This window comes from Oncorhynchus clarkii, chromosome 13 (assembly GCF_045791955.1).
Source record: "Oncorhynchus clarkii lewisi isolate Uvic-CL-2024 chromosome 13, UVic_Ocla_1.0, whole genome shotgun sequence".
NCBI lineage: Eukaryota > Metazoa > Chordata > Actinopteri > Salmoniformes > Salmonidae > Oncorhynchus > Oncorhynchus clarkii.
In genome coordinates this window covers 64247457-64261799 of record NC_092159.1, presented here as the reverse complement: position 1 = coordinate 64261799, position 14343 = coordinate 64247457, and the positions used below count along the sequence as shown (strand labels likewise).

At 47.4% G+C, this 14343-nt stretch overlaps 1 protein-coding gene across 1 annotated transcript in view; it reads left to right on the top strand.

Annotated features, from left to right (window-relative positions):
- Positions 1-2019: 2019 nt before the first annotated feature.
- LOC139424103 (multidrug resistance-associated protein 1-like) overlaps positions 2020-14343 on the top strand; it is a 71225-nt gene continuing 58901 nt past the window's right edge. The window contains exon 1 of the mRNA XM_071175800.1: positions 2020-2543. Coding sequence (XP_071031901.1) covers positions 2502-2543 — 42 coding nt within the window. The 5' untranslated portion in view covers positions 2020-2501. The remainder of the gene's footprint in view (positions 2544-14343) is intronic.

The following is a 14343-nucleotide window of genomic DNA, read 5'->3' as shown; positions in this document are numbered from 1 at the left end:
AGGGAGGAGGGAGAGACAGGGAGAGTAAAGGAGGGGTTTAGGTGGTAGAGAGAGAGGGAGGAGGGAGAGACAGGGAGAGGAAAGGAGGGTTTAGGTGGTAGAGAGAGAGGGAGGAGGGAGAGACAGGGAGAGGAGAGGAGGGGTTTAGGTGGTAGAGAGAGAGGGAGGATGTAGAGGGGGAGAGAGGAAAGGATGGGTTCAGGTGGTAGAGAGAGAGGGAGGAGGGAGAGACAGGGAGAGGAAATGATGGGTTTAGGTGGTAGAGAGAGAGGGAGGAGGGAGAGACAGGGAGAGGAAATGATGGGTTTAGGTGGTAGAGAGAGAGGGAGGAGGGAGAGACAGGGAGAAACAGGGAGAGGAAAGGATGGGTTCAGGTGGTAGAGAGAGAGGGAGGAGGGAGAGACAGGGAGAGGAAAGGAGGGGTTTAGGTGGTAGAGAGAGAGGGAGGAGGGAGAGACAGGGAGAGTAAAGGAGGGGTTTAGGTGGTAGAGAGAGAGGGAGGAGGGAGAGACAGGGAGAGGAAAGGATGGGTTCAGGTGGTAGAGAGAGAGGGAGGAGGGAGAGACAGGGAGAGGAAAGGAGGGTTTAGGTGGTAGAGAGAGAGGGAGGAGGGAGAGACAGGGAGAGGAAAGGAGGGGTTTAGGTGGTAGAGAGAGAGGGAGGAGGGAGAGACAGGGAGAGGAAATTATGGGTTCAGGTGGTAGAGAGAGGGATGAGGGAGAGACAGGGAGAGGAACGGAGGGGTTTAGGTGATAGAGAGAGAGGGAGGAGGGAGAGACAGGGAGAGGAGAGGAGGGGTTTAGGTGGTAGAGAGAGAGGGAGGAGGAAGAGACAGGGAGAGGAAATGATGGGTTTAGGTGGTAGAGAGAGAGGGAGGAGGGAGAGACAGGGAGAGGAAAGGAGGGTTTAGGTGGTAGAGAGAGAGGGAGGAGGGAGAGACAGGGAGAGGAAAGGAGGGGTTTAGGTGGTAGAGAGAGAGGGAGGAGGGAGAGACAGGGAGAGGAAATGATGGGTTCAGGTGGTAGAGAGAGGGAGGAGGGAGAGACAGGGAGAGGAAAGGAGGGGTTTAGGTGGTAGAGAGAGAGTGAGGAGGGAGAGACAGGGAGAGGAAATTATGGGTTTAGGTGGTAGAGAGAGGGAGGAGGGAGAGACAGGGAGAGGAAAGGAGGGTTTAGGTGGTATAGAGAGAGGGAGGAGGGAGAGACAGGGAGAGGAAAGGAGGGTTTAGGTGGTAGAGAGAGAGGGAGGAGGGAGAGACAGGGAGAGGAGAGGAGGGTTTAGGTGGTAGAGAGAGAGGGAGGAGGAAGAGACAGGGAGAGGAAATGATGGGTTTAGGTGGTAGAGAGAGAGGGAGGAGGGAGAGACAGGGAGAGGAAATGATGGGTTCAGGTGGTAGAGAGAGAGGGAGAGAGAAGGAGGGGTGGGAAAGAGGGATGGGGATTAGGGTGGCAGCGAGAGGGAGGAAGGGATTAGGGTGGGGTGTTCCCATCTCTTCCAGGGAAGTAGCTGTGGTGAGGTTACCCAAGGAGGGAGGGAGATGGAGGAAACAGAGGAGGGGGGAGTCAAAACACACAGAGACAAAAGGAGAACTAGTGAAATCACAGAGATAGTGGAGAGAGTGAAAGAGGCAAGAGAGAAGAAGCGAGAGTCAGTAGAGAGAGAGCAGGAGAGAGAGCAATAGAGAGCCGGAGAGAGAGCAGGAGAGAGAGCAATAGAGAGCCGGAGAGAGAGCAGGAGAGAGAGGGAAAGAGAGAGAGAGAGCGGGAGAGAGAGGGAAAGAGAGTGAGAGCAGGAGAGAGCAGGAGAGAGCAGGAAAGAGAGCAGGAGAGAGAGCAGGAGAGAGAGGGAAAGAGAGAGAGAGCAGGAGAGAGAGCAGGAGAGAGAGCAGGAGAGAGAGGGAAAGAGAGAGAGAGCAGGAGAGAGAGATAGGAAAGAGAGAGAGAGAGAGCAGGAGAGAGAATAGTTGTCTTTCCCCCCACCTACAAGGAGGGAGAGTTGTTGGCTGACTAGCACTCAAAAACAGGACCCACACTGTGAGACTGAGCTCAGGGACACTGGAGTATGTTTGAGACGGAGTAGAGACTGAGCAGAACAGAGTGGAGACAGAGTGGAGACTGAGTGGAGACTGAGTGTGTGAGACTGAGCAGAACAGAGTGTGATACTGAGTGTGCCAGACTGAGCAGAGTCTGTGTGCACACTGAAAAACCTGACTCACCAAGTGGAACTTGGGAGAAAAACTGAGAATAACACACACATCCTAGGGAGAGAAAAGGAGTGCATGAGGGAAATTAGTTTTCTTACCAGACACACAGAAAAAGAGAGAGAGAAGAAGAGATTCACCAAACATAAGACCAACACCTTGAGAAACAGAGGTGGGAAAGAGGACAAGAGAGATTCACTTCCTTACCGGGACAATCTGGATTTACCGAGAGGAAAACAATATTTAAGAAAAGGAGGACGAGAAGTTGGAGGAACAAAGGAGAAAGAAAACAGAAGGCAGGATGGACAATCTGTGCAGCCTCAGTGGACTGGATCCACTATGGGTGAGTGACCTACAGTACCAGAGAGAGAGAGAGAGAAAGAAGGAGAGGTAGAGAGAGAGAGAGAGAGAGAGAGAGAGAGAGAGAGAGAGAGAGAGAATGAAGGAGAGGTAGAGAGAGAGATAATGAAGGAGAGGTAGAGAGAGATAAATGAAGGAGAGGTAGAGAGAGAGGTAATGAAGGAGAGATAGAGAGAGATAGAGGCAGAGAGAGAGATAATGAAGGAGAGAGAGAGAGAGAGAGAGAGAGAGAGAGAATGAAGGAGAGGTAGAGAGAGAGAGAGACAGAGAGAGAGAGAGATAATGAAGGAGAGGTAGAGAGCGAGATAATGAAGGAGAGGTAGAGAGAGATAAATGAAGGAGAGGTAGAGAGAGAGGTAATGAAGGAGAGATAGAGAGAGAGATAATGAAGGAGAGATAGAGAGAGATAGGAAATGTGGGAAGTGATGATTGTTTTTACCATTGACCTGCGTTCCTCCATGAGTCACACCTAGTTCATATCATGATTCACTGACTCTCTCTCTCTCTGTCTCTCTTTCTGTCTCTCTCTGTCTCTCTCTGTCTCTCTCTCTCTGTCTCTCTCTCTCTCTGTCTCTCTCTCTCTCTGTCTCTCTCTCTGTCTCTCTCTGTCTCTCTCTGTCTCTCTCTGTCTCTCAATTCAATATCTTTTCATGTGACAACACGGAAGAAATGACACTTTGCTACAATGTAAAGTAGTGCGTGTACAGCTTGTATAACAGTGTAAATTTGCTGTCCCCTAAAAATAACTCAACACCCAGCCATTAATGTCTAAACCGCTGGCAACAAAAGTGAGTACACCCCCAAGTGAAAATGTCCTAATTGGGCCCAAAGTGTCAATATTTTGCGTGGCCACCATCATTTTCTAGCACTGCCTTTAACCCTCTTGGGCATGGAGTTCACCAGAGCTTCACAGGTTGCCACTGGAGTCCTCTTCCTCTCCTCCATGACGACATCACGGAGCTGGTGGATGTTCGAGACCTTGCACTCCTCCACCTTCCGTTTGAGGATGCCCCACAGATGCTCAATAGGGTTTAGGTCTGGAGACATGCTTGGCCAGTCCATCACCTTTACCCTCAGATTCTTTAGCAAGGCAGTGGTCGTCTTGGGAGGTGTGTTTGGGGTCGTTATCATGTTGGAATACTGCCCTGCGGACCAGTCTCCGAAGGGAGGGGATCATGCTCTGCTTCAGTATGTCACAGTACATGTTGGCATTCATGGTTCCCTCAATGAACTGTAGCTCCCCAGTGCTGGCAGCACTCATGCAGCCCCAGACCATGACACTCCCACCACCATGCTTGACTGTAGGCAAGACACACTTGTCTTTGTACTCCTCACCTGGTTGCCGCCACACACGCTTGACACCATCTGAACCAAATAAGTTTATCTTGGTCTCATCAGACCACAGGACATGGCTCCAGTAATCCATGTCCTTAGTCTGCTTGTCTTCAGCAAACTGTTTGCGGGCTTTCTTGTAGCATCATCTTTAGAAGAGGCTTCCTTCTGGGACGACAGCCATGCAGACCAATTTGATGCAGTGTACGGCGTATGGTCTGAGCACTGACAGGCTGACCCCCCCCCCCACCCCTTCAACCTCTGCAGCAATGCTGGCAGCACTCATACGTCTATTTCCCAAAGACAACCTCTGGATATGACGCTGGGTCAGTCACAGTGGTCAGGTATTCTGCCACTGTGTACTCTCTGTGTAGGCCCAAATAGCATTCTAGTTTGCTTAGTTTATTCTTTCCAATGTGTCAAGTAATTATCTTTTTGTTTCTCATGATTTGGTTGGGTCTAATGGTGTTGCTGTCCTGGGGCTCTGTGGGGTCTGTTTGTGTTTGTGCTTGTGAACAGAGCGGGGGGGGGGGGGGGGGGGGGGGGGGGGCCATAGGGCTCTGATCTAAAGTAGTGCACTAGTTTTGACCACTGCCCATAGGGCTTTGATCTAAAGTAGTGCACTAGTTTTGACCACTGCCCATAGGGCTCTGATCTAAAGTAGTGCACTAGTTTTGACCACTGCCCATAGGGCTTTGATCTAAAGTAGTGCACTAGTTTTGACCACTGCCCATAGGGCTCTGATCTGAAGTAGAGCACTAGTTTTGACCACTGCCCATAGGGCTCTGATCTGAAGTAGTGCACTAGTTTTGACCACTGCCCATAGGGCTCTGATCTAAAGTAGTGCACTAGTTTTGACCACTGCCCATAGGGCTCTGATCTAAAGTAGAGCACTAGTTTTGACCACTGCCCATAGGGCTCTGATCTAAAGTAGTGCACTAGTTTTGACCACTGCCCATAGGGCTCTGATCTAAAGTAGTGCACTAGTTTTGACCACTGCCCATAGGGCTTTGATCTAAAGTAGTGCACTAGTTTTGACCACTGCCCATAGGGCTCTGATCTAAAGTAGTGCACTAGTTTTGACCACTGCCCATAGGGCTCTGATCTAAAGTAGTGCACTAGTTTTGACCACTGCCCATAGGGCTCTGATCTAAAGTAGAGCACTAGTTTTGACCACTGCCCATAGGGCTCTGATCTAAAGTAGTGCACTACTTTTGACCACTGCCCATAGGGCTCTGATCTAAAGTAGTGCACTAGTTTTGACCACTGCCCATAGGGCTCTGATCTAAAGTAGAGCACTAGTTTTGACCACTGCCCATAGGGCTCTGATCTAAAGTAGTGCACTAGTTTTGACCACTGCCCATAGGGCTCTGATCTAAAGTAGTGCACTAGTTTTGACCACTGCCCATAGGGCTCTGATCTAAAGTAGTGCACTAGTTTTGACCACTGCCCATAGGGCTCTGATCTAAAGTAGAGCACTAGTTTTGACCACTGCCCATAGGGCTCTGATCTGAAGTAGAGCACTAGTTTTGACCACTGCCCATAGGGCTCTGATCTGAAGTAGTGCACTAGTTTTGACCACTGCCCATAGGGCTCTGATCTGAAGTAGTGCACTAGTTTTGACCACTGCCCATAGGGCTCTGATCTAAAGTAGTGCACTAGTTTTGACCACTGCCCATAGGGCTCTGATCTAAAGTAGTGCACTAAATAGGGGAATATATTCCATTTGGGACACCGCCAGTGTGTCAGACTTCAGTGAATCCCAGGGGATTAAGACACAGTGAGTGGATAACGAGAGGATGATCGTGAGGCAGAAGTTGTCTGTTAAACTGTAAGCCCATGGAAGAAGTTGGGGGAACGTCTGAAACCTTACAGATTCGCACTGCAGACATGTAGAACTGATTTCCCCCGACTGAGCCGACATGTACAGCGGTTACCGTGACTGCGGTCTCCGGCTAAGGCGAGTGCATTGCCTTTACATTTCAATCACTGAACTTCCGCTAAACGTATTGAATAGAGCCTGGGTGTCAGTGTGTTGCTGTCGTCAGGTAGAGTAGGTGCTGTTGCTAAGCTAAAGGCTAACGAGGATCCACATTAACACATCATACACATGCTTAATCAGTGTCCGGGAAACTGGCCCGGGAAGTAAGGAGAAGCAGGATGGTTAAATATGTCACAGTAGAACAGTCAGTGTGGTCTCAGGGTCTATAACAGCACAGAACAGTCAGCATGGTCTCAGGGTCTATAACACCACAGTAGAACCGTCAGTATGGTCTCAGGGTCTATAACACCACAGTAGAGTAGTCAGCATGGTCTCAGGGTCTATAACACCACAGTAGAGCAGTCAGCATGGTCTCAGGGTCTATAACACCACAGTAGAACCGTCAGTATGGTCAACTAAGGGTCTAAAACACCACAGAACAGTCAGCATGGTCTCAGGGTCTATAACACCACAGTAGAGTAGTCAGCATGGTCTCAGGGTCTATAACACCACAGTAGAGTAGTCAGCATGGTCTCTCAGGGTCTATAACACCACAGTAGAACCGTCAGTATGGTCAACTGAGGGTCTATAACACCACAGAACAGTCAGTATGGTCTCAGGGTCTATAACACCACAGTAGAGCAGTCAGCATGGTCTCAGGGTCTATAACACCACAGTAGAATAGTCAGCATGGTCTCAGGGTCTATAACACCACAGTAGAGCAGTCAGCATGGTCTCAGGGTCTATAACACCACAGTAGAGCAGTCAGCATGGTCTCAGGGTCTATAACACCACAGTAGAGCAGTCAGCATGGTCTCAGGGTCTATAACACCACAGTAGAATAGTCAGCATGGTCTCAGGGTCTATAACACCACAGTAGAGCAGTCAGCATGGTCTCAGGGTCTATAACACCACAATAGAGTAGTCAGTATGGTCTCAGAGTCTATAACACCACAGTAGAACAGTCAGCATGGTCAACTGAGGGTCTATAACACCACAGAACAGTCAGTATGGTCTCAGGGTCTATAACACCACAGTAGAGCAGTCAGCATGGTCTCAGGGTCTATAACACCACAGTAGAATAGTCAGCATGGTCTCAGGGTCTATAACACCACAGTAGAGCAGTCAGCATGGTCTCAGGGTCTATAACACCACAATAGAGTAGTCAGTATGGTCTCAGAGTCTATAACACCACAGTAGAACAGTCAGCATGGTCAACTGAGGGTCTATAACACCACAGAACAGTCAGTATGGTCTCAGGGTCTATAACACCACAGTAGAGCAGTCAGCATGGTCTCAGGGTCTATAACACCACAGTAGAGTAGTCAGCATGGTCTCAGGGTCTATAACACCACAGTGGAACAGTCAGTATGGTCTCAGAGTCTATAACACCACAGTAGAGTAGTCAGCATGGTCTCAGGGTCTATAACACCACAGTAGAGTAGTCAGCATGGTCTCAGGGTCTATAACACCACAGTAGAGCAGTCAGCATGGTCTCAGGGTCTATAACACCACAGTAGAACAGTCAGCATGGTCTCAGGGTCTATAACACCACAGTAGAGTAGTCAGCGTGGTCTCAGGGTCTATAACACCACAGTAGAGCAGTCAGCATGGTCTCAGAGTCTATAACACCACAGTAGAAAAGTCAGTATGGTCTCAGGGTCTATAACACCACAGTAGAGTAGTCAGCGTGGTCTCAGGGTCTATAACACCACAGTAGAACAGTCAGCGTGGTCTCAGAGTCTCTAACACCACAGTAGAGTAGTCAGCATGGTCTCAGAGTCTATAACACCACAGTAGAGTAGTCAGCATGGTCTCAGGGTCTATAACACCACAGTAGAACAGTCAGCATGGTCTCAGAGTCTATAACACCACAGTAGAGTAGTCAGCGTGGTCTCAGAGTCTATAACACCACAGTAGAGTAGTCAGCATGGTCTCAGGGTCTATAACACCACAGTAGAACAGTCAGCATGGTCTCAGAGTCTATAACACCACAGTAGAGTAGTCAGCGTGGTCTCAGAGTCTATAACACCACAGTAGAGTAGTCAGCATGGTCTCAGGGTCTATAACACCACAGTAGAACAGTCAGCATGGTCTCAGAGTCTATAACACCACAGTAGAGCAGTCAGCATGGTCTCAGGGTCTATAACACCACAGTAGAATAGTCAGCATGGTCTCAGGGTCTATAACACCACAGTAGAGCAGTCAGCATGGTCTCAGGGTCTATAACATCACAATAGAGTAGTCAGTATGGTCTCAGAGTCTATAACACCACAGTAGAGCAGTCAGCATGGTCTCAGGGTCTATAACACCACAGTAGAGTAGTCAGCGTGGTCTCAGAGTCTATAACACCACAGTAGAGTAGTCAGCATGGTCTCAGGGTCTATAACACCACAGTAGAACAGTCAGCATGGTCTCAGAGTCTATAACACCACAGTAGAGTAGTCAGCGTGGTCTCAGAGTCTATAACACCACAGTAGAGTAGTCAGCATGGTCTCAGGGTCTATAACACCACAGTAGAACAGTCAGCATGGTCTCAGAGTCTATAACACCACAGTAGAGCAGTCAGCATGGTCTCAGGGTCTATAACACCACAGTAGAATAGTCAGCATGGTCTCAGGGTCTATAACACCACAGTAGAGCAGTCAGCATGGTCTCAGGGTCTATAACATCACAATAGAGTAGTCAGTATGGTCTCAGAGTCTATAACACCACAGTAGAGCAGTCAGCATGGTCTCAGGGTCTATAACACCACAGTAGAGCAGTCAGCATGGTCTCAGGGTCTATAACACCACAGTAGAGTAGTCAGCATGGTCTCAGGGTCTATAACACCACAGTAGAGTAGTCAGCATGGTCTCAGGGTCTATAACACCACAGTAGAGTAGTCAGCATGGTCTCAGGGTCTATAACACCACAGTAGAGTAGTCAGCATGGTCTCAGGGTCTATAACACCACAGTAGAGTAGTCAGCGTGATCTCAGGGTCTGTATTTGCTAGAAGCAGCACGTTGGTGATGCCATCCCCTTGATAATGTCCTGTACAGTGAGTCAGTCATGGGCATTTAGCACCTCTACTCCAGAATGCTGCTAACGGTACGCTGACCTTTACACACCTGGCTGTACACTCACCAAACTGCCTATAGTCTATAGACTCATCTGTCCAATGAATGTTGTCAGTTCTGCCATAGTAATTTACTCTCCATTCAGCTTTCCCATTCGGCTTTCTCATAGTAATTTACTCTCCATTCAGCTTTCTCATAGTAATTTACTCTACATTCAGCTTTCTCATAATAATTTACTCTCCTTTCAGCTTTTTCATATTAATTTACTCTCCATTCAGCTTTTTCATATTAATTTACTCTCCATTCAGCTTTCTCATAGTAATTTACTCTCCATTCAGCTTTCTCATAGTAATTTACTCTCCATTCAGCTTTCTCATAGTAATTTACTCTACATTCAGCTTTTTCATATTAATTTACTCTCCATTCAGCTTTTTCATATTAATTTACTCTCCATTCAGCTTTTTCATAGTAATTTACTCTCCATTCAGCTTTCTCATAGTAATTTAATCTCCATTCAGCTTTCTCATATTAATTTACTCTCCATTCAGCTTTCTCATAGTAATTTACTCTCCATTCAGCTTTCTCATAGTAATTTACTCTACATTCAGCTTTTTCATATTAATTTACTCTCCATTCAGCTTTCTCATAGTAATTTACTCTACATTCAGCTTTTTCATATTAATTTACTCTCCATTCAGCTTTTTCATAGTAATTTACTCTCCATTCAGCTTTTTCATATTAATTTACTCTCCATTCAGCTTTCCCATAGTAATAATATAATCTCTTTCTCTCTCAATTTTCAATTCAATGGGCTATATTGGCATGGGAAACATATGTTTACTCCTTTGGATTAATAAACATTGTGAGACTCCAACCATCTGCCTCCTGTGCCTGCATTTGGGTCTCGGCTTGTGCCTTGATAGTTAGGTTATTGAAGACAGAGACAGTCAAGAGGTGTAGTCTTGTTGACTCATCAGGGAAACTTGTGTTGATTCAACACACTAAACACACCGTGATTCAACACACTAAACACACCGTGATTCAACACACTAAACACACCGTGATTCAACACACTAAACACACTGTGATTCAACACACTAAACACACTGTGATTCAACACACTAAACACACCGTGATTCAACACACTAAACACACCGTGATTCAACACACTAAACACACCGTGATTCAACACACTAAACACACCGTGATTCAACACACTAAACACACCGTGATTCAACACACTAAACACACCGTGATTCAACACACTAAACACACCGTGATTCAACACACTAAACACACCGTGATTCAACACACTAAACACACCGTGATTCAACACACTAAACACACCGTGATTCAACACACTAAACACACCGTGATTCAACACACTAAACACACCGTGATTCAACACACTAAACACACCGTGATTCAACACACTAAACACACCGTGATTCAACACACTAAACACACCGTGATTCAACACACTAAACACACCGTGATTCAACACACTAAACACACCGTGATTCAACACACTAAACGCACCGTGATTCAACACACTAAACGCACCGTGATTCAACACACTAAACGCACCGTGATTCAACACACTAAACACACCGTGATTCAACACGCTAAACACACCGTGATTCAACACGCTTAACACACCGTGATTCAACACACTAAACAGACCGTGATTCAACACACTAAACACACCGTGATTCAACACACTAAACACACCGTGATTCAACACACTAAACACACCGTGATTCAACACACTAAACACACCGTGATTCAACACACTAAACACACCGTGATTCAACACACTAAACACACTGTGATTCAACACACTAAACACACCGTGATTCAACACACTAAACACACCGTGATTCAACATACTAAACACACCGTGATTCAACACACTAAACACACCGTGATTCAACACACTAAACACACCGTGATTCAACACACTAAACACACCGTGATTCAACACACTAAACACACCGTGATTCAACACACTAAACACACCGTGATTCAACACACTAAACACACCGTGATTCAACACACTAAACACACCGTGATTCAACACGCTTAACACACCGTGATTCAACACACTAAACACACCGTGATTCAACACACTAAACACACCGTGATTCAACACACTAAACACACCGTGATTCAACACACTAAACACACCGTGATTCAACACACTAAACACACCGTGATTCAACACACTAAACACACCGTGATTCAACACACTAAACACACCGTGATTCAACACACTAAACACACCGTGATTCAACACACTATTCCGCTTAACACCTTGGCACCCTGTTCCCCATGTACAGTAGTGCACTACTTTAGATCAGGGCCCAATGACACCCTGTTCCCCATGTACAGTAGTGCACTACTTTAGATCAGAGCCCAATGACACCCTGTTCCCCATGTACAGTAGTGCACTACTTTAGATCAGGGCCCAATGACACCCTATTCCCCATGTACAGTAGTGCACTACTTTAGATCAGGGCCCAATGACACCCTGTTCCCCATGTACAGTAGTGCACTACTTTAGATCAGGGCCCAATGACACCCTGTTCCCCATGTACAGTAGTGCACTACTTTAGATCAGGGCCCAATGACACCCTGTTCCCCATGTACAGTAGTGCACTACTTTAGATCAGGGCCCAATGACACCCTGTTCCCCATGTACTGTAGTGCACTACTTTAGATCAGGGCCCAATGACACCCTGTTCCCCATGTACAGTAGTGCACTACTTTAGATCAGGGCCCAATGACACCCTGTTCCCCATGTACAGTAGTGCACTACTTTAGATCAGGGCCCAATGACACCCTGTTCCCCATGTACAGTAGTGCACTACTTTATATCAGGGCCCAATGACACCCTGTTCCCCATGTACAGTAGTGCACTACTTTAGATCAGGGCCCAATGACACCCTGTTCCCCATGTACAGTAGTGCACTACTTTAGATCAGGGCCCAATGACACCCTGTTCCCCATGTACAGTAGTGCACTACTTTATATCAGGGCCCAATGACACCCTGTTCCCCATGTACAGTAGTGCACTACTTTAGATCAGGGCCCAATGACACCCTGTTCCCCATGTACAGTAGTGCACTACTTTAGATCAGGGCCCAATGACACCCTAATTCCCCATGTACAGTAGTGCACTACTTTAGATCAGGGCCCAATGACACCCTGTTCCCTATGTAGTGCACTACTTTAAATCAGGGCCCAATGACACCCTGTTCCCCATGTACAGTAGTGCACTACTTTAGATCAGGGCCCAATGACACCCTAATTCCCCATGTACAGTAGTGCACTACTTTAGATCAGGGCCCAATGACACCCTGTTCCCTATGTAGTGCACTACTTTAGATCAGGGCCCAATGACACCCTGTTCACTGTGTAGTACACTACTTTAAATCAGGGCCCAATGACACCCTGTTCCCTATGTAGTGCACTACTTTAGATCAGGGCCCAATGACACCCTGTTCCCTATGTAGTGCACTACTTTAAATCAGGGCCCAATGACACCCTGTTCCCTATGTAGTGCACTACTTTAAATCAGGGCCCAATGACACCCTGTTCCCTATGTAGTGCACTACTTTAAATCAGGGCCCAATGACACCCTGTTCCCTATGTAGTGCACTACTTTAAATCAGGGCCCAATGACACCCTGTTCCCTATGTAGTGCACTACTCTTAACCAAGGCTTATAGGGAGTAGGGTGCCAATTAGGACGCAAACATTGTTTTCCTGCACTATCGTTGAGGGTTGAGAGGTGAGGAAAGCAAACAGTGGATCCCAAAATTGTTTACCCAATTTAAAGCTTCCCTGATTGTTGTCGTGTGTCTTGTGAGCCACAACGTAAGCAAAACCATGGGGTCTGATGTGTGGTCTTCAGTGGCCCAAGGTTGTGGGTTCACTCCCAGCAGGGATCGCATACCCAGACGTATAACTAACTTATTATGTGTCTACACAGGATGTCACGAACCAGGAAGGATTTATCATTGGATGGGTGCTCATCTACCACTTTGGGGAACATTGGTTGTTGTCACCGTGATTAAAAAGGCCGACCAGGAGAAGGTCTATGGGCCACAGAGGAAACTGTAGTGAAGTTCAACCCTGAGCTGGAGACTTGGGCTTAAAGACATCTTGACATCATTATCACTACTGTATTTACTGGTTGGGTTTGGAGTTACTGCTGCTATACAGTCTGCTGGTAGACAGTCTGCTGGTATACAGTCTGCTGGTCTGCTGGTATACAGTCTGCTGGTATACAGTCTGCTGGTAGACAGTCTGCTGGTAGACAGTCTGCTGGTATACAGTCTGCTGGTAGACAGTCTGGGCTCTGGAGAAGGAGAAGGAGAGAAGGGGGAGGGAGAGAGAGAGAGAGAGAGAGAGAGAGAGAAGGGGGAGGGAGAGAGTGAGAGGAAGATAGACACATACCCTACCTACCTACCTCTCTCTCTCTCTCTCTCTCTCTCTCTCTCTCTCTCTCTCTCTCTCTCTATCCCTACCTCTCTCTCTCTCTATCCCTAACCCTCTCTCTCTCTCTCTCTCTCTCTCTCTATCCATCTCTATCCCTACCTCTCTCTCTCTATCCCTGCCTCTCTCTCTCTCCACCCATCTCTATCCTTACATCTCACTCTCTCTCCCTCTATCTAAATCCCCACCTCTCTCTCCCTCCCATCTATATCCCTACCTCTCTCTCTCCCTCCATCTATATCCCTACCTCTCTCTCTCCCTCCATCTATATCCCTACCTCTCTCTCTCCCTCCATCTATATCCCTACCTCTCTCTCTCCCTCCATCTATATCCCTACCTCTCTCTCTCCCCCCATCTATATCCCTACCTCTCTCTCCCCTCCATCTATATCCCTACCTCTCTCTCTCCCTCCATCTATATCCCTACCTCTCTCCCCATCTATCTATATCCCTACCTCTCTCTCTCCCTCCATCTATATCCCTACCTCTCTCTCTCCCTCCATCTATATCCCTACCTCTCTCTCTCCCTCCATCTATATCCCTACCTCTCTCTCCCCTCCATCTATATCCCTACCTCTCTCTCCCCTCCATCTATATCCCCACCTCTCTCTCTCCCTCCATCTATATCCCTACCTCTCTCTCTCCCTCCATCTATATCCCTACCTCTCTTTCCCCTCCATCTATATCCCCACCTCTCTCTCTCCCTCCATCTATATCCCTACCTCTCTCTCTCCCTCCATCTATATCCCTACCTCTCTCTCCCCTACATCTATATCCCTACCTCTCTCTCTCCCTCCATCTAAATCCCCACCTCTCTCTCTCTCCCCGATCTATATCCCTACCTCTCTCTCTCCCTCCATCTATATCCCTACCTCTCTCTCTCCCTCCATCTATATCCCTACTCTCTCTCCC